Source organism: Myotis daubentonii, chromosome 11, assembly GCF_963259705.1.
Source record: "Myotis daubentonii chromosome 11, mMyoDau2.1, whole genome shotgun sequence".
Taxonomy (NCBI): Eukaryota; Metazoa; Chordata; class Mammalia; order Chiroptera; family Vespertilionidae; genus Myotis; species Myotis daubentonii.
Window position 1 is genome coordinate 63,401,049 of NC_081850.1, and position 21,471 is coordinate 63,422,519.

The 21,471-nt window shown below is 51.0% G+C and overlaps 1 protein-coding gene across 2 annotated transcripts; it reads right to left on the reverse strand.

The window, feature by feature from the left end:
• Positions 1-12,465: 12,465 nt before the first annotated feature.
• Positions 12,466-17,422, reverse strand: C11H9orf152 (chromosome 11 C9orf152 homolog). Of its 2 annotated transcripts, none has more exons than XM_059657618.1 (3): positions 17,314-17,422; positions 16,747-16,940; positions 12,466-13,751 (listed from the first exon to the last, which is right to left on the reverse strand). In XM_059657618.1, exons 1-3 carry the CDS (start codon positions 17,373-17,375, stop codon positions 13,225-13,227), a joined length of 783 nt encoding a protein of 260 aa, XP_059513601.1. In that variant the 5' UTR covers positions 17,376-17,422; the 3' UTR covers positions 12,466-13,224. The 2 variants fall into 2 exon arrangements, with proteins under 2 accessions (XP_059513601.1, XP_059513602.1); XM_059657619.1 differs by lacking the exon at positions 17,314-17,422 and adding an exon at positions 16,029-16,221 and having other exon boundaries at positions 16,747-17,065.
• Between the last annotated feature and the right edge of the window lie 4,049 nt (positions 17,423-21,471).

Genomic DNA, 21,471 nt, shown 5'->3' on the forward strand with positions numbered 1-21,471 from the left:
CCCAGCGTGTGTTGTGTTTTTATAAACGATGCCTTCTCGTCTGACTGTGGGAGGGAGGTCGGAGGACTGAGTCGCCGGCGGCATCTGGTGCCCTTGGCCTCCGCTTCTGTGTGGCAGGATCTGCTTCTTGCACATTTGGAACCAAGACAGCATCGTAGCTGGTGGGGCGCCCCTTTTGCTATGCAGTCCCCCGCTGCCCTCGATAGAAGCCAGGATCTCTGAAAGGACCCACCGAAATACTGCAGGTGCCTCTTGATGAGGTAGGTAGACTCCAAGGTCAAAGAAAAGGTAGGACAGATGGTAAAATTCAAGCTTTGCAGGTGGTCTTAGGTTTTTATTTTAAATACATTTTTATTGATTTCAGAGAGGAATGGAGAGGGAGAGAGAGATCAATGATGAGAGGGAATCATTGATCTGCTGCCTCCTGCACGGCCCACACAGGGGATAGAGCCTGCCACCAGGCCATGTGCCCTCACCGGGAATCGAACCGTGACCCCCTGGTTCATAGGTTGCCTGGGCTAGGCTCTTGTTTTGATTTGTACATTCCCAGCACCGTACGTGCCTCTCCTCTGAAGAATTCAGAATTTCAGACTTTACAGGTTTGTCAGCTCCCTCCCCAAATTTCATCCTGCTTTCCTCCCCTCTGCCTCCTCACGCCCCTTCCGAATCCAGCTGCTTCGTTCCATCTCTCAGCCCCTTGCACTTACTTGCACCCCTGACCACCTGCTTCCTGCTCTCCCTTACCCACCGCCTACCCCACCCTGTCCCTCTTCCTCGAGTCTCCGCTCCAGCTGCCTCTTCATCTCTCCCCGTTTATGTGGCTTCCAGTCTTTTTTCAACCATATCTTCCTCTTCTGCAGATCTGGGGACTTCCCTGTGGTCCTGGGTGGCATCTTCTCACCTCTGGGTGTAGAGTTCTGTACCGGGGGTTGGGGAGAAGTGATACAGCCCCTTTGAAAATTTGATCGAACTAGTAATAACGTGTAACATTTATGAAGCACTGTGAATGCGACAGGCACTTCGTGGTTCTCATGCAGGTCATCTATTTCTCACAATCATTGGGTGTACTATTTTGATTTCCACTTTACATGTCAGGAGACCTGCCGCAGCTCATAAATGGCAGCACTTGAATTTGAACCTGAGCACTCTGACTCAAGGCATTGCTTTTTTAAAAAATTTTTTAATTGTTGAAAGTAGTACTGATATTTCACCTTCTCCCCCCCCCCCCCCCATCTTCACTATGGTATTGCTTTTTTTTACACTATTACAGATGTCCACCCCCTCCCCCTTACCTCCAACTAGCTCCAGCCACCCCTCCCCCAGCCTTCACCACTCTGTTGCCTGTGCCCATGGGCTACATTAATGACTCTTCACACAGGAACATTGGCAACTGTGCATGCACAGTCAGTAGATCTGATAAGGTGTGCAAGGTCTTGGTGACCTTACAGCATCTCACTGTACTCTGCAGGAAGAGGGCTCTAGTGGGTCAAGGCCAAGGCTGTGATGAGGTGCAGAGGCCGGGGGTCGGGGGGAGAGTGGGGTGCCTTCATCAGAATGAATTCCCTCTGGGCTCTTCTCAGGGATCAGCTCTTCCAGGCGATGGTGGCAGAAGCTGGCCCAGGCATCCCAGTTGCCAAAGAGGAACGAGAAGAGGCCACAAGCGGGGTGATGACAATGTGCTAAAATCAAGCTGTGGTGATGATTTGACAACTCTACTCAAAATCATTGGATTGTACACTTGAAATGGGTACATGTTATCATATGTAAATTATACCACAAAGCTGTAGCCAATAAGAAGGAATAAAGAAACCAGAATAAGAGGCCATGGAAAGGGTCCAAGGAGACCACCCAGTCCTAGATGGAAAGGAATGAGTGGAGTCCTTCATGCCAACTGCGACCGCCAGATTCACCAGCTAATGAGGAAGAAAGCTTGCTGGCCTGGGTGTCCGACTCCCCCCCCCCCCCCCCCCGCCCCCCCCCCCCCGCCCCCTAACCAGGACCAGTAAGGTTGTGATTGGCAGTGGGTTCAGGCGTCCTGGTCCATTCTAACATCTGGGCATTAGGCAGAGACAGTGAGTCAAGGTACATGGGACTGAGATTTGGTGGCAGGGCTGCTGGGCACTCGGGCTGAGAAAGTCCGGGGAGTGGGATGTGGTGTCTGGTGCGGTCTGAGTAGAAGGCACTGTGCAGGGGTTCTGAGGAGGCTCTTCCTCAAAGCCCCCCACGTGAAGCACTGACCCCTCATGGGCGGGGGGTCACACAGGCTTTTCATCTGTGATGAGAGGTAGAGGGGACCTGTGGCCACTACCCCAGGGTCATCTCCCCTGTTTTTCATTGGTGGCAAAGAGACTATTTTGTGGGACACATGAGGCCATGAGGTTTCTTTGGAGCCTTGCTCATTCCAATTATGGAATTCCTGGGCCACAAGAGGGTAGAGACTAGATCCCTCCCTACACAGAACCCGCTCAACATTCAGAACGGGCAGCTGGGGCACAGATCACATGGGAGATTGAAAGGGAGTCATTCAAAAAGTTTGAAATGTGCAAGATGACACTACGGCACAGAACGGGGCCTCGGGAAATAACTGGAGAGGCCATGCCGGCCATTTCCAAAGGTGGCCCGAGCATCTGATGCTTTCTCTCAGAGAAAGAAAAATGTTTGCATACTACAGCTTTAAAAAAAAAAAAGAAGAAGAAGAAGATCCCTGAAATAACGTAATCTCAGTGTCATGAACCCCAGTGGGAGTTATTTAGACACTGGATTCTGAGTTCCCAGGTGGTGGGCTCTGAGCAGCTTGGAAGGGATCTGCTGGTCCCCTAGAAAGTACGAGTCTCTCTCTTCTTGGCTTTTCTTGGCCTTCGCATCTAGACAACATTCCGTCTCCGCAGTGGTCAGCTGCTAACATCCATGTGGCTCTGGAGGCACTTTTCTCAAGTGCGAATGGACATTCGCATCACCTGGAGGGCTTGTTAAACACAGCCGGGGCCCATGTCCTGCGTTTCTGATTCAGTAGGTCTGGGTGCAGCCCAGAAACTTTCTAGCCTGGACTCGCTGCTGCTGGTCCCGGGACCAGGGCCCTCACTCTGGAAGCGCCCATCTGGAGAGTGAGTAATGAACAGGGTCTGGGCATACCACCTCTGTTGGAAAAGTGGCAGATTGCTGCATGCTTTCTAAGCTACAGGTACAGTCACGTGCAGTTCTGAGCTGTTTTGGATATCTGCTGGGGGTTTTATGTGTTTGCCCAGCATATCGACTCACCACTTCGTGGGTCTTGGAGAAGCAGAGGTGAGAGTCCACCCAGACTCTCCAGTGAAGCCCTCCGACGGGTCTGAGCAGATGAGGAAGAACATGTAGAGAGGATAATATCTACATGTGTTTAGACTTAATTGCAGGGTCCCAGGCGCATTGAACATCACTGTCTAGTGCTGTGGGCTTTTTAAAAAAGATATTGGCGCTTGGGCCTCATCCCTAGATATTCTGACTTATTTTCTCTATGTGGGGCAGACATGGGTATGGGCTTGGGTATGTTTTCGCAGCTCCCCAGCTGCTTCTAATGTGGAGCCAGGGTTGTGAATCACTGGTGTGGTGGAGAAATGTGTTTGCTTCGTGACCTGATCACTTCGGAAAGTTCTGGCCGGGCAACATCCAAGTGAAATCAGAGGCCTTGAGGGACTGAACTGGCCCATCTCACTGGTCCCAGGAGACAGAGCGGTGTAGGTGGTGTGTGAGTGTGTGTGTGTGTGTGTGTGTGTGTGTGTGTGTGTGTGAGAGTGAGTGTGTGTGTATGGGGGGGGATGGGGTTCAAAGCTGCTCTGATACTCTCAGCTCTCCTCCTGCCTGGGGGCCTCCATGCCCGTGGCTGTCAGGCTCAGCTGTAAAACTTTTGAGTTAATTAGGAGATAAACAAGCCACAAGGGGTGCCATAGGCATGCTCTACCTGTAACAGGTGCACGTGGAGAAAGAGCTCAAATGAACAAAGGCCCCAGATGCCACAAGATGATTTATGCTGTAGGAAGCATGACCATCCTTGCCGTTTGTCCTAAGAAGTGTTTGCCAAGTTTCGTGGTGTAATTATTCCTATGACGGCTGATTTCAAGATGCCAAAAGTTGAACAATTGGTTCACATAATTCCAGAATATTTAATAACGGGGGGAGAACAAAACCACTGTGATGATAAGACACACAGGATGACCCAAGATACAGGACTAAAGCCCTCATTAATGAGGGCGGAGGAAATTCCTGGCACTATTTTCAATGTTTTGAGTTGACTCAAGATGGTCGCTTCTGCCTGCAAGTATGAAATGCGGCCAGTAGGTGGCAGTGATCCCTAAAGTCAAAACAACTTCTGAAGGTCTGAGCCTTCCTGCCCAGGAGGGCGTTCCTCAGCCTTCGTGCTAGACTGCAGTCCATCCATCGGCAAAGGCACGCGGCCACCCCAGAAACGCCGCAGTGCAGAACCACCGCTGCTGCAGTCCTACAAGCAGTTCAGGAGGGCGCTTTACTTGCGCTTGCATGTCCATGGAGAACGGCCCGTGGCCACCAGAGGGCAGCAGCCATCTGCGTGCCTCCAACAACGCCGCGCCAGCACTGTGCCGGGAGCTTTACAGGGATGATTTCATTCAATCCTTACAGGGCTCCTTTGCAGCATCTACTATGAGTGTCGTCCCCGTTTTATAAGTGAGGAAAGTCACACTCATGGTGGAAGTCACACCCGTGGTGGGAGGAGGACTCACACCCAGGAAGTCGTGCCAAAGCCTGTGCTCTTAGCTCCCAAACTTTCCTTCCCATGGACTTGGTTCTGTAGCAAACAGGCCTCCAGCCCTGGTCCCGGGCCAGCTCTGTTTTCTCTCTGACCCGGAGAGCTACCTCAGCACAGACCAGCGCCGAGAGGGAGATGGTACTGCTGACGGTTGGAAACTGGGCTTGTGTGTTGAAGCGGCTAAAACGCGGGGATATGGGTAGGAGTGGGGCATTCACAGTCTCTGCTAGAAGCAGCCACTGCCACTAAGAGCCAACACCCAGCAGGTCCCCTGAGCACCCAGGCATGGGGACTGAGTGATCACACGTGCTTACTGGGTTATGCAAATGTTCTAGAATGCCACAGAAAGCATCTCCAGCTCTCCAACCCAAGGCACCTGTTTTCTTTGGCTCCCGCTGTTCACATGTACCTACATACATGGACACACCTGCGCACATATATTACTGAATCACCCCGATTCTAAGTGTCCGTTTCTGTATTGGGTCGGGTAAAGCTAGACTGTCAACAAAGAGCCCCAATAATTAATTCAGTGGTTGAAAGAAGATAGAGGTTTATTTCTCACGTTACAGTCCACGGGGAGCATTCGAGGTCTGGGGACAGGCTTGTTTTAAGCAGCACTTCAGAGGCTCAAACTTCTTCCACCCTGTTCCTCCATCCCCCCAGGACCTGCTGTCATGGTCCAACCGTAGGACACGGGATGATGCCGTAAAGCCGTGTGCTGGAATAATAGTGATAGGTGTGCCCCTTCCCTGCATCTTTGCTGGACCTTCAGGAGCTGTGACTTCCTTGATTTGATGGAAGCAGACAGCAGACTGGCTTCTAGAGACTGGGAAACAGTAATTCTGGGATTTCCACTGCTATCCCGAAAGCCAGAAGGAAGAAGCTGTTAAAACCTTCAATGAGGTTGCATGTTCTCCCTCATCACCCCGTCCACGTCGACTTTGTGGGAAGAGGAATTGTTAGCAGGACAGAGGAGAGGAACACGGGACCGCCCACCGGCCCTGAAAGGCCTCCAGATCAAGCAGGGTTCCGACTGCGTCTTAACACAAAGGATGACGTGTGCCTCCTTGTGCAATGCCAAGAGCCCCCCCCCCCGCCCCCGCATTCCAGTCCTACACAGCAAGGGAGCGGTGTCGGCGTGCTTCACAAGGACTCCTGAGGGGGCTTATGGGAGCAGTGTTGACATACTTAGCAAGGACTCATGGGGAGGCTTAGCCTGGACTGGGACATCACAAGGACAACCACTCACAGATACAAATACGTTGACTGTTCAAATGTCCCTCGGTCATGTTATCTCTCACTCCAGTGCAGCGGAGCGCCTTTCGGAGCCTCTCAGGGTCATGCAGCTGCTTGCACTTGTGCAAGTTTCTCTGACCCTGAGTTGTAAGCCATATAGATTGACCGGAAGAAGGTTCTGGTGGCCGCCCGATATCTTTGCCAGGTTGGTTAGTCTGGGTTCATCTCCATTAGTTTTGAGTGACCTCATTCTTATCTCCCAAGGTGCCAGAGGATGGCCATGACCCTTAGCTACACTCTATCTATATATATAAAAGGCTAAGTGTCCATCCGTCCGACCAACTGTTAGCTATGATGTGCACTGACCACCATGGGGCAGACGCTCAATGCAGGAGCTGCCATGACACGCACTGGCCATTTAAAAAGAAATGGCACCAAAATAGATAGATAGATAGATAGATAGATAGATAGATAGATAGAAATGGCACCACGGACCTAGAGCAGACAAACCAACACTCAGCTTCCCCCAAGTGGGACACAGCTTCCCCCAGAGTGATACCCCACCAAATCGCAGCCAACACTGCCAAGACCCCATGGTGTAAAATGCAGCCTGCAGCCAGCCTGGAAACGGCTGTGGGCGCTGGGTAATGACGTCACGTAGCAATGCCCAGCTTCCTCTCCCTAGTAACTTGTTTCCTTGGAGTTTCTTCAGCCCAGGAACCTGTCTTGCTTTATAGCCAGGTGCAAACATTTTACAGTTTAACCAAATGTTTGTGAAGCGTTTTTGCGTGCCTCATCTCATTTGATCCTCACAGAAGTCATGCAGTAGGTAGATAGGAGACTCAATGGAATCCTATTTTCTTTTCATTAGCCAGATGCGAATAGCAATATTAGAATATTTCTTCTAGTTAATTTCCTTTCAATGTGTATGAACCCGTGCACCAGGACACTAGTAATGTATTTAACTAAAGGTAAATGATGTTCTTTAATCGTGAGTTTATGAGTTGTTTCAGGAGGGACGTGCTGGCCTGCCAGAGATGCTTAGAAGCAATAACTGAGTTTATGAAATGCATCTGGTCTTAGTGGAGCCTGGAGGGGGAGTGGCATTGAAGGTTGGCCCTGTGGCCAGAACATGCCGAGGGACCAGCTTAATGTAAGCGTCCCCCAGCACAGGGAGACTTTGGGCTTCCAGTGCTCAGGGGCTTGTTGAAGGTTTCTAAGCAAACTTGTTAAAATGGCATAGTCTTTCCTAAATTAGGGAGCAGTTCGCCATGTCTCCGTGCAAATGCTTGGGACACTAATGGGGATGTTTTTGGCTTAAAAAAAAAAAAATACCAAGAGCCCGGCCGGCATGGCTCAGTGGTTGAGTGTCTCCAAGAAGAGATCTACCAAATGTGCCCCATTCATCGTGATCACACATGAAGGCAGGCGACAGCCTATGTCATCCCCTGGGTGACTTGCTAAAACAGATTGCCGGGCCTCGCTCTCAGAGTCTCCTACTCAGTGGGTCTGGGTGGGGACAGAGAACTTTCATCTCTGACATGTTCCCAGGTGACGCTGATGCTGCTGAACACACTTTGAGAACCACTGAGCTGGACTATCGGCGTGGATTTATCCATGAACAAAGGGGAGCTAAAGGGATGAATAATACATAGTGGGAATATCATCTTTCTGGGTGGAAATGGTCCAAGGCCAAGAAATGAAGGGAAGGTTCAGTCCCTTGAGCATGGCTTCTAGGAAGAGGACTGTTCACCAGCTGCAGGAGAACGATCACAGCAGAGGAGATGTTAAGAAACTGGTGTACGGATGGGAAACGTGGAAGGCAGGGGCACTGGGTCTTTCGCAGCAACAAGGAAGTGTCTAAAGGGGTGTTTGTGCAGAGGAGAGATGATCCATGCCTCAAAGCCTGGGGAGTTTCGGTTTTAGGAAGCATGTCCTACCTATGGGAAAGCTGGAGGAAAGTTTATAGGAGCCACAATTTTGAGGATATGCCCAGAAGTACAATCTCAACTGATCAAGAAAATGCTCTGGAGAATGGCAGCTTTGCAGCTCAGTTTATCCATTAGAATCAAAGAGGAAACACCAGGAGGGAGAGAATGAGATGCATCAGCGGTAGATTCAGGAGGCGAAAGAGAGCAAAGCAGGGGAATCTCTAGGACCAGATGAAAAGCAAAATGCTTCTGTTACACGGGTGGGTGCAGGATAGTCAACAGTTCCCATTCACAGCACGTAGAGATGGTGTTGGGCAGGGGAGACAAGGTAACAATGAGGGCGCTGTGGCCTCGCGATCCGGTGCCTGCATTTGTGCCTCTGAGGGGTCTAGGGAGAAATTCCTCTGATGTTTCAAAGGCATCTTACCCTAGAGGCGCAAGAACCATTTAAAGAAAAGACTGGCCTTGGCTAAGGAGGCTACAGGCCTGGGACATGACCCACCCGCATGCCCTGCCCAGGTAGGAATTCATGATCAGACCATCCTGGGTGGTACATTTCAGTCACTGAGCTTGCCATTCCTGCCATGGGCCCCCTCCCCCTCCCCACAGCTTGTCAGCTTCATTACACAGTCCCGTTCGGTTCGAATCCACAGGTATTTAGAAAACATCATGGTTCCCTCTGGCCTCCAGAGACAAGCACTCATTTCGCCACCGGCTGTTTCATTTCAAAAGTACAGGGTGGGTAAAACACAGTTGTGAGTATGTGCAACACAGAGTTTATATTCTTGTATTATTAGGTATTAATTATTGTATTGCTTTCCATACACACAACTAGAAACGTACCTTTGCCCAACCTTGTATGTGAGAGGGGTTTCCCAGCTATGGTGACAGAAATCAGTGAGGGGACGGAGTCAGAAGAAGGTAGTTAAACATAGTAGTATTAAAAGATCAACGGAGGCATGTTAAGGAATTTAAGAATCTGAGCACAGATTGATTCAAATATTTGGGCCAGCTGTGGGTAGATGAGACGGGGCAGCTAGCAAAGAGAAGTGGACCTCTGATGGGGGGGGCGGCGGTGCGCAGCCGGAGCAGGTGTAACCCTCTCTTGGGGACCCCCAGGGCCAGGGGAGCTGCTGGGAGGGGGTCCCTTCTCCGCAGGGGCCGGCGGGGCCGCCACGTGTCCGCACGGAGCCCGCGGACCGCGAGCCAGGTCAGTGCAAACAGCCCGGGGACAGGAGACCAAAGTGCACACCAAGAGCCAGACACATAAAGAGCCTCTGTGTCCGCTCTGCCCTCCTACCCTCGCGCCAAAGCTGCGGGCACGGAAGGGGGAGGGGTGTCTGAGCTGGAAGACCGCGCCCCTCCCTCTAGCCTTAAAGGGAGGCTACATCCGGCTGTGCTGGGAGTGGGGGGGAGGGGGAGGGCTGGTAGGCTCTGACTTGAATATGAGATAGACTTTTAAATTCGAATAGTTTCACGTGTTCAGAACGGGAATGAAAGCCCTTTAATGAAGGAGAGTGACTGAAAAGTTAGGAAATCAGGCTGAGCCGACGTGCAGGGAGCCTGCCCCCTAGCGGGACGGAGCAGAATTGACAGCCGGTGAGAGCGACTCTCCCGTCCGCATCCTCACCCCACGGGGGCTATCATCGCCTCACTTTACAGCTGGAGCTGGCGCTGCGTGGTCAGGGAGTCAGCCAAGGCCGTGTCTACACACCGGCAGTGCTGAGACGGAAGCCCAGATGCACCGGCCTCCAAGCCCGGGAAGACTGAAGCAAGTCTCACGGCAGCCACGCGGGGGCGCCTTCACGGTGGCTGGAAGGTTGGGGTGGTGAGGCGGGTGGGCTCTGAGGGGTGACTCCAAGAATGTAACCTGCCCGATGCAGGTTGTATGGTGTGAGCTGGTTGCTCTCTGTTTTAGGGAAACCTGCTGGGGCCGCGGGGAGTGAGGGGAGAGAACCTTAGCTCCAGCCCTGACCAGCAGGGGAGAGGCACTCAGAGTCTTAAGTGGAGTGAGAGCCCAGATGTAACCTGAGCCCTTTGCCCCAGCAGGTTTGACAGCACAAGGGTTGGTAAAAGTGTGTGATTGCGAAACGGAGAGATGGTTCCCGGCTCATGCTCTTGGCAGAAGCAGCCTGTGGGGCGGGAGTGGAAGGATTGCAAACTAGCTTTCCCTTGCGTCCTCTCCCTTCCAGCTCCGCCACAGGGAACGCTCAACCCGCAGCCCACCCAGGCCAGGGAGGACCCGGTGCTGGGGACAGGCAGGCCTACAGGGCCAAGGCACTCTCAGGGAGCTTGAACCTGAACTTGCTAACACCTACCTGGCCTGCCCTGGCCTGGAGAGTTTTCCCACATCTGACATTTCCTCTTGGACTCTGGCCTCTTGAAAACACATCAAGCGCGAACTGGTTTGGCTCAGTGGGTGAGAGCATGGGCCTGCAGACTGAAGGTCCCCAGTTCGTACCTCCCTTGCAGGCTCCATCCCTGTGCCTGGCCTACAGGAGGCAACCAATCGATGTGTCTCTCTCACATCGATGTTTCTCTCTCTCTGTCTCTTCCTCTCCCTTCCACTCTCTCCAAAAAATCAATGGAAAAATATCCTTGAGTGAGGATTAGCAACAACAAAACCAACAACAAAAAGCCACACTCAAGGATCAATGACTCCAGCCTGAAGAAGGCGGACTCTCGATGGGCATTGGTGGGAGGTTTGCGATGAGGGGAGTAGCTGTGCAACATCTCACACTGTCTCTCGCCTCTTGAGGTCTGTGACTCCACATCCCTGGCTCTTCTTTCTCCTGCTCACTCCTCTTCAGTGTCCTTTGCTACCTCCTCCTCCATCTACCCCACCCCTTCTGAGTAAGAATTGGAAAAATCCTTAGAGATTCTTCTACTAAGTAAGTTGGGAGTTTTCCGGACTCCTTTTGAACCCTGTCTTCTCTCCACACTCTGCATAGGTGACCTCATCTTTTCTCATTCTTCGGAGCAGTGGTTCTCAACCTTGGCTGCACATTAGAATCACCTGGGAATCTTTTTTAAATCCTGATTTCTGGGCCTCATCCTCCGGAAATTCTGTTTCTTTGTTATGGGGTGGGGCCACAACATTAGTAACAAAGAGAGAGAATTTCCGGAGGATGAGGCCCAGAAATCAGGATTGCAAAAAGATTCCCAGGTGATTCTAATGTGCAGCCAAGGTTGAGAACCACTGCTTTGGAGAATCTCTGCATACTCATGACACCTAAATTCATAAGGCTAGCCCAGAACCTAGCCTCATTTATCCACAGGTCTATTTGATATCTTTATTTTTGTGTCTCGTGAGCACCTCAAACTCAGGCTTCTTCAAACTGAACTTAGGGTTTTCCTCCAGTAAATCCTATTGATTCTATCTCCAAAGTATATATCAGATGTATTCACATTCTCTCCATCTCCCTGCTTCCACTCTTGCTTGAACTAACAGCATCTTTCCCACTTGAACTTGCTATGGCCCTTTCCCCCTGACATTGCCTCTTAAGGTGACCCTCAACTCATTCTCCTTAGAACAACCAGTGATCTGGTTAATTTGCAAAACAAAATAAATTTTGTCTTGTATGTAAATCCCTTAAGGGCTACGTATTGTATTCAGAATGAAACCTAGTGTTGTGCTATGGCTTGGCCCCTCTCTACCTGTGTTAGCCATTGGTGCTGCTCACTCATGCTTCCATTTCTTCTCTCCTTCTTGGCAAGTGGGATGATTGTACTTTCTCATGCCATTCACATGGAGATTTGACCATGTGATTTGCCAGCAAAACACAGCCTATCCTGACTGATACACTATAGTACGGAGGGTTCGGTGGGGAATCCTTTTAAAAACAAAATCAAAAGACACGGTGTTTTTCAGAAAAATTTCTTGTTTTTCATTAGACTATTAAAAAAATTAACAATGAAAAAATTAACAATGAGCTCTTATTAGTTATTCACAAAAGGAATCACAGTGAATCTCCACATTGGAGTGTGTTTCTGGATGGTCCAAGGAGCAGGCACATATGTATTTTTGACTTGTAATGGCAATCCTGGAAGGGGATAGGCAAGACTGTGCCATGGGGTGTGTCGGGGGTGGGGGTAGGGGTGAAACTTTGCAGAGAGGGATTGATATGAGGAAAAGGCACCTTAGATGTGTTTAAATATCATTACTGGAGTCAAACATTAACGGAAAGACATACTTTACTCCCCATCACACCCAAGTAACACCTGCTGTACTTTCTCTCAGGTTTACAACATCCCAGAAGGACCAGAGTGACCCACATTCGGCGAAAAGGGAGCAGTTTGTGGGAAACACATTTTCTAAGCAGGAGCATTTCTTTGGCTGCTTCTGCTCAGGCTGCTATCACTATAGACTGTCAGTGATTGGCAGTGTTTACTAATTCAATTTGGAGAGAGGGGAGAGGGAGGGAGGAAAGAGAGAGATGACAGACAACTAGAAAAGTAGAAGGGAGGAAATAAGAAGGAAAGAAGGAAGGAAGGGAGGGAGGGAGGGAGGGAGAGAGGAGGGAGGGAGGAGGGAGGGAGGGAGGGAGAAGGAGGGAAAAGGGAGTGAGGAAGGGGAGGACAGGAGGAAGTAAATCTGTGAGACACTGGAATGTGCAGTCTCGGTGAGAGGTGAGAGGTGACCACCCTTCCCAAGACCCCTCAAACACAAGTGGCAGGTGGCATTGTTCCGCTCCTCTTTACCCAGGGTGACCATACTTTGGGAAGCTCAAGCTGAAATGGTGTGGTCACTACAGTGAACGTAGTGACTTGTAAGTGAGCTGGCCTCCAGGCAGAGCAACCAGAAAAAGCCAATCCTCAGAGCCCATCTTCTCCAGAACATGTGAGAAATCACCAGAAGATATTGGAAACCAGATTGTCCACGTTCGTTGACTCTGGGGCACTGCTAGGGCATCCCATTGGCCAGGGTCCCTGTTTTATGTTTCAAACTGGTTCCCTGGTTCTAGGGACTGAGCAGGTGTCCTACTGGACCTCCCTAAGGAACGGGCCTCCAGGGCTCCCCAGCAACGTAGCAATGTCTTCCTGTGTGAGCAGAACGGGCTGCGTGGGTCAGACAGTGCTCTCTCATCCTGAACTGTGAGCCATCTGCTCTGGGCAAGCTCTTCTTTTCTGAAGGACAAGACCATGTGCCCACTGTGAAGTTCATTTCCCACAATCCCTACCAGGGAGGTAGCCCAGTTCTGCTGATAGCGAGGGGTCCCCCTGGTGGCTCTGCCTCCGGGTTCTGTGATGAGACCAGAGCTGGCCTCAAGGCTGGGACATCTGGCTGAGGAGAAAGCCTCAGAAGGGGCCATATAAGCCCAGGTTCCGGGCAGCTTGGGAGATCCTGGGCGCTTTCCTCTGGGGAAATGGATAGTGCGCTGGTTTTCCAGGCCGTTGTGGGTTCTTGATGGAGGAAGGACCCTGAAGGCCGTTGTGGAAGCCGGACCCCACTGTCTGTGTTTGGGGATGGTCTACTTGATATTCATGCTGGGCTGCCTCTGGGGTCGTGGTCTCTTGCTGAGCCACCTGCTTGCTTTCCAACAAGCCCGAGTCTCTCTCCTGGGGAAGCCTTTGCTCAGAGCCCGGGAACATGCCTTGGTGTTTGACTTGCTGGCCGGCGTCCTGGTGGAAGGTTTGGACCGAGCAGTACATCTGTAGGTGCGTGTGCCATGGAGACCGGGGGACCTGCAGATAGCCACTGTCCGCCTCCTCCAGCATCCCCGCTGCCTCAGCGTCCACCTTGTCCTGGGACAGTGAGTGCCTCCTCTCCTTGTTAATCCAAACAGCACTGACCATGGATTCAGCAGGAGCAGACGTGTTCCCTCCTGAGAAAGCAAGGCACAAGCAGGGTCACCGCTGGGAAGCACCTGGGCAGCTCCATTAAAGAGGGCCACGCCCCAAATATCACAGAGGCCAGGTGCCCAGTACATCGCGTGTGTGCGCACACATATACAGGGACACACACATGAGCACACGTGTGCACTCCCTCCCAACCTCACACACTCACACCCATGCAAGCTGTCTCTCTTTCTCTCACACACACACAATTATTCATTCCTCCAACAAATATTTATTGAGCACTTATTATAGGTCAGGCATTATTTATCCTCAGTCCTGGTAATACAGCAGTGAACACTGAGACAAAACCCATACCTTCATGATGTGTTCTAGTGAGGGAGAAAAACAATAAGCCAATGAATATAATAAAATTTAGGGAGGGAAACAATGATATGGAGAAAGAGGCAAGAGTAATGGAATTTAATAATAGGCCGCGGTTTTTTTTTAAATATGTTTTTATTGATTTTTAGAGAAAGAGAGAGAAGGGAGAGGGATAGAGAGAAACATCAATGAGAGAGTGACATCACTGATCTGCCTGCCTCCTGCATGCCTCCCACTGGGGGTCAAATCTCAACCCAACGGGGGCATGTGCCCTGACCAGGAATCGAACTGGTGACCTCTTGGTTCCTGGGTTGACACTCAGCCTCTGAGCCACACCAGCCCGACTAGGCCTCAGTTTTTTCCTGCATCGGGGGAGTGAGCCACGGGAGAACTAAGCAACTAGCATTTCAGGCGGAACGAATGTCAAGGAGCGAAGGCCCACACGTGGTCACCCATGTCCGGATTCACATACGGGCACCAGCGGGAAAGTCTTAACTTACGGGTGGTGTGTCCTGGGACTCTGACCGTGGGTTTACCACCCACGGCGAGGAGGGAGGCATTGTGTTGGAAGCAGCTCCTTTTGGGGGGCTGGCCCTTCTTCCCACAGACTGTGCTCTGGGGACACGTTGCGGCACCCACTGCTTCCCTGAACAGCTTCAGGGGTGAGTGTGCGGACCAGTCTCTCTCTTCTTCAGGGGCCCATCGTTACACTGTGGAACGTGGTCATGACTGTCGGCGCTTGGTGGCAGTGAGGGCTGTGGGGCTGGGTGTGTGGAAGGCATGCTCCTACAGGAAGCAGGCCTGTGACCAGCCTGCAGTGGCCTCCGGAATGTCAGTGCAGCTCTCGGGAGCATTCTGGCCTTGGCCGCCTGCAGGAGGCCCAGGAGGTGACAGTGTCTGGCAGGAGTGGAGAGCGCTGGGGGACGGAGTCAGGGGCAGCCCCTGCGCTCCAGGCCTGGGAATCCAGGAGAAACAAGGGCGCAGGCGGCCACGTCTGCAAAGTCACTGTCCCACAAACACTAACTCCGGTGGGAATTCTGAAGACCGGTTCCCGCTTCGGACCCGCGGTACCGTTTTCTTAACTTACGGCTGTGTGTTCTGGGATGGAAACCTTTACAACATGGAAACCTTTACAGATACTCAAAGTGCCCTGTGCTTCTCTGAGAACAGAGGAGGTGGGGGCGCGATGCTTCCTTAATGCCCCATCCTGACGTACCAGTGCCCACGGCCACTCCCAGGCACAGCCTTGACCTTTCAGGGACCTTCCCACCTCCTGGGGCCGGTTCCTCTGGGAGAGGTGGAAGGACCAGGGTCTCACAATCGCTTGCTTTCTGAGCCTGGTTCCTAACTTCCTCCCGCAATGAAATCGGGGTTCCCACAGGAGCAGGCTTCACCCCTTGAGGCAAGGCGGGCTGCTGTGTCTCCTTGCACCTCCCTGGCTGCTGTTTGAGGCTGCGATGAGCCAGCTCCCCAGCCAGGGCTCCTCCAGGGACCCCGAGCCCTGCGCTTCCCTGGCCGGTGCCCGGGCTGTTGGCGATGCCACATTTCCTGGGTTTGCAAGAGGTGTCTGGTAAAACCCAGCCAGGAAGCAGAGCTCCCATCTCCCCACCTGGCCTTGCAGGGGCCAAGTCTGTGCACCAGGCAGACCCGTCCAGCAAGATGGGAACAGAGGAGCAGAGGCCAGGGAACAGCAGGCTGCCGGCCAGGTGCCTGGGTGAGGCCTGGCTCAGGGGCCAGGGGCTCAGAGCCCTCAGAGCTGCCCGCACCAGCCTTTCTATTTGGCTCTGACTCCAGCGTTTCCACTCTCCCCCATCAGGAGGGCAGGCCAGCAGAGCCTGGACCCAGTCCTGCTTAGAGCTGTGGACACCCACCCCCCAACCCGTTCCCCCCCCCCCCCCCGCCCCCACAGCCAGGCCCTCCTCCCCCCGCTGCTGTGGCCCTACCTTTCGGGAGCACCACGAAGTGCGCCTGGGCCCTCTGCTGCTGCCTCAGGTCTTGGTACTGGGCCCGCAGGAGCTGGATGCTGGGAGGGGGCCTTTTCCCCAGGGCCCGAGCCCCCGAGCCCTCAGCCATGAAGCAGGACCCCAGCAGCCAGAAGTGGGCAGGGCACAGGCAGGGGCAGGGCAACCCTTTCATCTGGATCCGGGAGAAAAGCAAACACTGCTGGGCGGGGCGGAGCGGGGAGGAGTTGGGGGGGGGGGACTACGGAAGGGGGGTAGGGTTAGGGGGACTGGGGGGGAGTGAGGAGGGAGGGGAAAGAGGACTGGGAGGAAAAGGGAGGGAGAGGGAGCTACTGGGGGGAGAGGGAGTGAAAAGGAGCAAAGTGGAGGGAAATGCGGGGCCCAGTGGAAAGGTGGAGGAAGGGGTAAAGCAAAGGGAGGAGGGTTGGGGGTTGGTGGGAGAGAAAGACCAGTGAGGGGAAATGGGGGGTGGGGTTGTGGGGGGGAGGGAAAGTGGGGGTGGAATCGGGGAACAGGGAAGGAAAGAGTATGGAGAGAGGAAAGGAGAGAATGGAGGAAGAAGATAGTGGGGTGGGGGGTTAATGGATGAGAAGACAGGGAGGTCGGTCGGGCAGCAGCAGAAGAAGGAATGCATGGGGTGAGAGATGGAGGGTTACAGGGGTGAGGGAAGGAGTGGGGGGATAGAGAGAAAGGCAGGCACCGTTGCTCAGAGTCCTTCTGGGGCTCCAAGGGGCTTCGTACTCCAGGTCCTTCCCTGCTTGGTCCTGAAGTTGGGACTGCACTTCCGAGAGCCACGGCGAGGCTGCTGGCAGAGCTGCAGCCGAGGCTGGAATGCCTAGTGCCTGCCGCTCACACCTCTTGGCCTGGGACCTGGGCGCTCGCTCATCAGCAAACCTGTCGGGTGGGTTGGTCTGCAGTTGGAAAAGGAACACCCTGTGCAGCCTCGCACAGCTGGGGCCCCGGGAAGGTGCCTGCTGCAGCCAAGGCCCAGAGAAACCAGCCGCCAAGGGGTCCCCCAGGGGTCCCCTCAGCCCAGCACACGTCTCAGGAGCAAGCCCAGCCCCACTCCGTCCGCCCTCTTGGGGACGGAGCCAGGGGAGCCCAGGCCCCCAGCCAGCCCACCCTTATACATGGATGCAGCCTCTGCGCTCTCAGCGCTCCCCAGCCAAGCCCTGCGTTGTTTGCCTTGCCCCCAGCCAGGCGCTCCCTCTCCCCGTGTTGCTCTCTGGACCTCAGACACTCTGGCGCTCGCCCGGCTTTGACTTACTCTTGCTCCATTTGGACAGTGGAGTCCCTGTCTGTCTTCTGAGAGAGCAGCCTGTGCTTCATCTAACAGGTCTGCTCACAGGTCCACCAGCTCTCACTGGAGAGTAAAGGAAATTAGACGCAGAGGATCCCTGTTCGCTCCTGCCCACAAGACCCAGCTATTGCAGTGGCTGAGCATCGACCTAGGACCCAGGAGGCCACGGTTTGATTCCCCATCAGGGCACATGCCCAGATTGCAGGCTTGATTCCCAGTGGGGGGCGTGCAGGAAGCAGCCAGTCAATGATTCATCATCATCTCTCGCTCTCTCTCTCTCCCCCTTCCTCCCTCCCTCTCCCTTCCTGTCTGAAACCAATAAAAAATACATGGACCTGGCCGGTTTGGCTCAGTGGAGAGAGCGGCCTGTGGACTCAAGGGTCCCAGGTTGGACTCCAGTCAAGGGCATGTACCTGGGTTGCGGGCACATCCCCAGTGGGGAGTGTGCAGGAGGCGGCTGATCGATGTTTCTCTCTCATCGATGTTTCTAACTCTCTATACCTCTCCCTTCCTCTCTGTAAAAAAACAATAAAATATATTTAAAAAAAAAAACATGGTGAAAACAAAGATCCACTATTGTATGAGACTTGAGTGCCCCTTATCCCCAGTGCACTCCTCCGGAGAGAGTCACTCCGACTGGAGGCCCTGTGACCTAAGGCCAGCCATTGGGAGGGGGCACTCAGAGGGAAGGAAGGTGTGAGGGAGACGGTCTGAGAACAGAAGGCGAGGAGAGCGAGGTGTACAGTGGGGGTGGGACAGGTTGAGCCCTGTCCTGGTGGAGGACTTCCATTTCAAGTGCGTCCCACTGGAGATTCCAGGGAAAGCTCAGATTACCCCGATCTTTACCTGTCCCTCGTCCCCTCTGTGTCCAGCACCTCCCAATCACTAGTCTGCTTTCTGTTTCTGTGGATTTGTCTCTTCTGAGACTTTGGATAAATAGAACCAGACAAAATGTGACATTTCCCGCCTGACTCCTTTCACTCTGCCTCGTGTTTTCAAAGTTCATCTCGGTTGTAGCACAGATCAGCACTTCATTCCCTTGGACAGTGAACACTATTCCATTGCAGGGCAATACCTTTTGTTTATCCATTCATCTGCGGACGGACATCCTGGCTGCTGTGAATAGCATCATTGTGGCTAGTGCTGCCCGGAGTATTTTGTTTGAATACCTGTCTTCAGTTGTCTTGGGTGCTCTACCTAGAGGTAGAATTGCCGAGTCATGCGGTTTTGTGTGTTGTTTGAATTGCAAAACTTCCTTGATGATATTAAAAGCTTTCTGCGTCTTATGTGGAGTGCTTTTCTGTGGACATGCCTTTGCATGTTAGTTGGTTCAGGTGTTTGGTTTTTGGAAAGGAGATAATAGTTTATAATTTTTCACCATGTGGAAACGAGGTTTTGAGAAGCAAGGATACCTTCTATCCTTTATATGCTTATTTTCCCAACACCACTATTGCAAATGCATGAAAAGTCCATTGTGAAAAATGCATAAAAGTTTCCCTAAATTATTTGCTGAGGCTCAGAAGAATTATTACCTATGCAATTACTGCTTTATGTAATAATTGTATCAAATCATTAAGTGAATCTTAGAGGCAGAGTAGTGATTATGTGTCTGGAGTCTGCAGCCAGGATACCTGAGTTTGAATCCTGGCTATGCCATTTACTGGTTGTGAAATCTTGGGCATGTTTCCTAACATAAGAAGCAGCTCTGGCCCTGGCCTGTTTGGCTCAGTGGGTAGAGCATCGGCCCACAGACTGAAGGGTCCCAGGTTCAATTCCAGTCAAAGGCTCAAACCTTGATTGCAGGCTTTATCTCCCACCCCAGTCAAGGCGTGTGCGATAGGCAACCAATCGATGTGTCTTTCTCACATCAATGTTTCTCTCTCCGTGTCTCTCACTCTTCCACTCTCTCTTAAAAAAAAAAAAAAAAGTGAATGGAAAAATATCCTTGGGTGAGGATTAATTAAAAACAAACAAACAAACAAAAAACCACACCACATACACACACACACAAGCAGCTCTGTGCCTCAGTTTCCACATCTGTTAAATGAAGCTAATAACAGCAACTTAGAACTGTGCTTGGAATGAGGTCAGCACTATATGAGCATATTTTGAATGTAAATTCACAAATTTGTCTAAATAATTACCAATACCTTTAATCAGCATAATCAACAACTAAATAAAAGTTCTTCTAAAATCTTACTGATTTTAGTTTTGACAATGATCCAGACTCACTAATCAGGACAGAACAATAAATTAAACACACATTATCCTCATGGAACTTCCAGTCCAATGTGGGACAGAAATGAAAAACAAGTTAACTAACTACTACAATTAATTAGCAACATAAGCTAAAGATGATTGGGAAAATAAATTTCCTAAGAAATTCCTTGGTCAAATATAAATACATTTTGGTTTAATCACATTTAAAAAAACAAAAACAAAAAACAAGTTAACTAACAATTTGCCTAATTATAACTTTGATGTGGCTAGGTGAAGAGAATACAGTAAATAAATAAAGTTATGCATATAAGGTGTGTTTGGGGGAGTTCCTGGCCCTTAGAAAGTATGCAAAAGGTATCTTTTATTACTTATTATTCCAATAGTTATAATTTATCCAGTTTTTTGACCTGTAAAAAACAAACAAACAAAAAAATCTTAAAGTTATGTGCCCTCTAGTGGACACTTTGAGTCATAGCCAGACAAACAACTGCGTGTTTTCCATGTTTCAGCTGCTATTTAATGAGCTTCTACTCTTGGGCTGCCCTGCACCGCACTCCACAGGCCTGTTACACGGACTCAGGGAAGAATAGAGAACCTAACCTCTCAGACTTCCGGCTGGACTTACCTACAGCTATCCGACCTGTAAATGTTGTTGTCTTGTTACCCGGGCTACGAGCTTCTGCTTAGAATGTCGTCATCCAAGGGGCAGACCTCTGCTCTGTTGTTCACCTACACTGTGGGCGTCAGAATACCAGGCTCAGATCTAGTACGTGTACCAAATGCCAGGGAAATTTACGGAAAGTCCTATGGTTTTTTGCTTCTATTTCCACCAGAGATTTCCATGCATGTAGGTCTTTTGGAAAATGACCGTTGGAGCCCAGGAGGTTTTGCTCATGACCCCTGGGCTTACAGAAATCAGCCAAGTGAGAGTTGTTCAGCTTGGCATAATCTCCCTGTTGAGTTTTCACCTTGAATTGGCCCCTTTCTGATATTCTAATGGACTATTTTTGTGTTTGGGTGGATAGGACCTCTCCAGGGTCAGTAAGGCCCCAGGTGTTAAAACATCAGAATAAAAAGACAAGCTTAATACACGTCGTGTGAAAGACTTGGTGTTAAATGCAATGCTGTAATTTTCTGTAAAGTATATTTTTGACTCTCAACCTCTGAGCCACCGCGACCAGGCACAATACTGTAATTTATGTCATGATTAACCAATGGAAAACCATCACCACCGTCGACGAAAGAATGCCCAAACCTAGGGGACGTTTTGTAAGAGTCCAGGCCACATTTTGAGAACATGCCCAGAAGCAAGAGCTCAGCAGATTGAGAAAATGCTCTGGAAATGGCCGTTTGGCAGCTTGTGGGGTAAATTTTGGTCACTGAGCTTGTCAGAGCTGCATTACACTCCCCCCTCCTCCCCACAGCTTGCCAGGTTATCACATAGCCCCTTTTTCGTCTACACCATTAATTTGAAACACATTTGTGTTTTGCTGGAAATAATCTCATGCTATCAAAAGGGTTAGAGTCTCTTTTCCGTATCATTATCCAACAAACACAGTAACACCCAGAGGTTTTGTCCTTTCCGATTCATTTGCTGGTTTCATGGCTATAATTTTCTTTATCTGGCGAGGTGCAGCCCAGAGCTACACTTGTCACCTCTGAATTATGTATTTGACATGAATAATCCTCTTTTCCACCTCCATGTTTTCATTAGTCACTAAAGGATCATTTAGGAAGCAATAGGAAGTTGCAAGCATTTAATCTGACCTGAAGTTCAAGGTGTGCATTCGATAAGAATAATTATTCATCTTCACGAGAAATTAAACCTTCATTAATAAATAATTTATAATGCTTATTTCTAAATTTTACAAGGATGATGTTCAATATCATCTTCATTTTCACTGT

Excerpts from the sequence above, each read along its gene's own strand:
- C11H9orf152 (XM_059657618.1), bottom strand. The coding sequence starts at position 17,375 with ATGAAGCACAGGCTGCTCTCTCAGAAGACAGACAGGGACTCCACTGTC. Across the intron at positions 16,941-17,313 it reads ACTGTCCAAATGGAGCAAGA|GTTTGCTGATGAGCGAGCGC; the intron begins GTAAGTCAAAGC and ends CCCACCCGACAG. Across the intron at positions 13,752-16,746 it reads CAGAAGGACTCTGAGCAACG|GAGGGAACACGTCTGCTCCT; the intron begins GTGCCTGCCTTT and ends TTGCTTTCTCAG.